This window comes from Frankliniella occidentalis, unplaced genomic scaffold (assembly GCF_000697945.3).
Source record: "Frankliniella occidentalis isolate FOCC.00 unplaced genomic scaffold, Focc_3.1 Scaffold508, whole genome shotgun sequence".
Classification (NCBI taxonomy): Eukaryota; Metazoa; Arthropoda; class Insecta; order Thysanoptera; family Thripidae; genus Frankliniella; species Frankliniella occidentalis.
The window spans coordinates 23687-25244 of record NW_026267625.1 but is presented as its reverse complement, the minus strand read 5'-3'; the positions used below and the strand labels follow the sequence as shown (position 1 = coordinate 25244).

At 50.6% G+C, this 1558-nt stretch overlaps 1 protein-coding gene across 1 annotated transcript in view; it reads right to left on the bottom strand.

Annotated features, from left to right (window-relative positions):
• The window catches only part of LOC127751471 (uncharacterized), a 3410-nt gene extending 1858 nt beyond the window's left edge, over nt 1–1552 (bottom strand). The window contains exons 1-2 of the mRNA XM_052275104.1: nt 724–1552; nt 6–293 (exon numbers count right to left, since the gene is read on the bottom strand). Of these exons, the coding sequence (XP_052131064.1) occupies nt 6–293; nt 724–975 (540 nt within the window). The 5' untranslated portion in view covers nt 976–1552. The remainder of the gene's footprint in view (nt 1–5; nt 294–723) is intronic.
• Nucleotides 1553–1558: the final 6 nt, after the last annotated feature.

Genomic DNA, 1558 nt, shown 5'->3' with positions numbered 1-1558 from the left:
AGAGCACACAATCGCCGAAGCATTGTCAGGGCATTTTCAGTGTCCCTAAATAAGTCCGTCAGGTGCATCCTGCCGACGGACTCATGCACCCTGAAGACGTGATGAATAAGGCACCCGGAGAGCCGGAAAGTGGGCAGTGTGCCAAACACACGCCGGGTGGCATTCATGAGGCCCAGTTCAAAATCCGTCTTAAAAAGACGCCCCACCAAACCGAGGTCCCGCAGCCGTTGAAGGGCGTGTAGGTAGCTCTCCTCAGACTTCGACGACATAAGAACATATGCTACGGGCACCACCTGAAAACATTAAAGACAGACCCCCACTCTAAATGGCAATGAACAATTTTTGTCCAAAGAAAGATGCAATTTTAAGCACATCTTGACAGAATGCAATTTTCGTGTCTTGTAATTAGCAAATTACCATCATGTTCATGCACAATTTCTACTTTTGCCCTTCGATCAGTCTGAAAATTTGTATTTTGTAAAGATGCGCTTAAAATTTCACCGAACGATGGAGACTTTGTCCTTTAAAGTGTCCATTGACATTTAGAATTTAGAGTGTGTACGCATGAGTGCATTATGCACATTTAGGACGCATTATGCGACATTATTTGACAAATCACGATAAAAGTCACAGAAGAAGCGATTAGAGTGATGGCTGACTACATTGGAAAGTCCCCCCCCCCCCTTTCAGTAAAAACCACCCCTCTTTCCCAGTCAAACTTACATGGTCATTCCAGCTCGTTACCACAGATAGTACTTGCTGGCAGTCAGCGGGCAAATGCTTCGCGACTTTGATTGTGCCGTCAATGAAAACTTCGGCCGTGGCGCTCATCCACTCGAGCACATCTGAGAAGACGAACACCAGGCTACGAAGGTGGGCGGGTCCAACACAGCCGTTGTACACCTGGACATTCCCCACCAGCGACTGCCCGAGATGGCTGAAGTCATTTGTCAGCTGCTGGTGAATTTGAAGCATGTTGCCTGGGAGCGGAGGGCGCTCGCCTCTTCGCGCATCATAGACTGCGCGCCGAATAACGCGTTCATCCAGGTGCACGCGAAGTGCTGGTGGAGCCCTGGAGTAGAGGGGGACACAACGAACACTTTATTATCATGGGTGGAAGCGTGTGATGTAACAAGTACTACTTGAGCGAGCGCCTTGGCCAGCCGCCCTCCACGCAATCGCCCACCAAATGAAGCGCAGACCCTATAAATTATAAAGTTTGAACCGCATCATCCGTACACATGAAATGCATGGTGGCCCTTTCTCCAATAGGAATGGCCATTTCCGCCTTACGGGCGGAGAGAGTAGGCCATCCCACAACACTGCGGCGTCCGCTCCGATCAAAGGCCGGCATCCGTGCCCAAATGCTGATCGTTGCTGCTCACTCGGCGCTGCTGCCCGCTCGACCGCTGCCCGCTTAGTACGACGCTCGTTAAGCCTCGAAAAAGGGCCCGCCCAACCCTGAATTTTACTGTAGAGAAAGGCGGTTTGAAGGGTATGTAGTACACACCCATAGGACACTTTTTAGAGGTGGTCCCCTAATCTACTCTACCCCGCG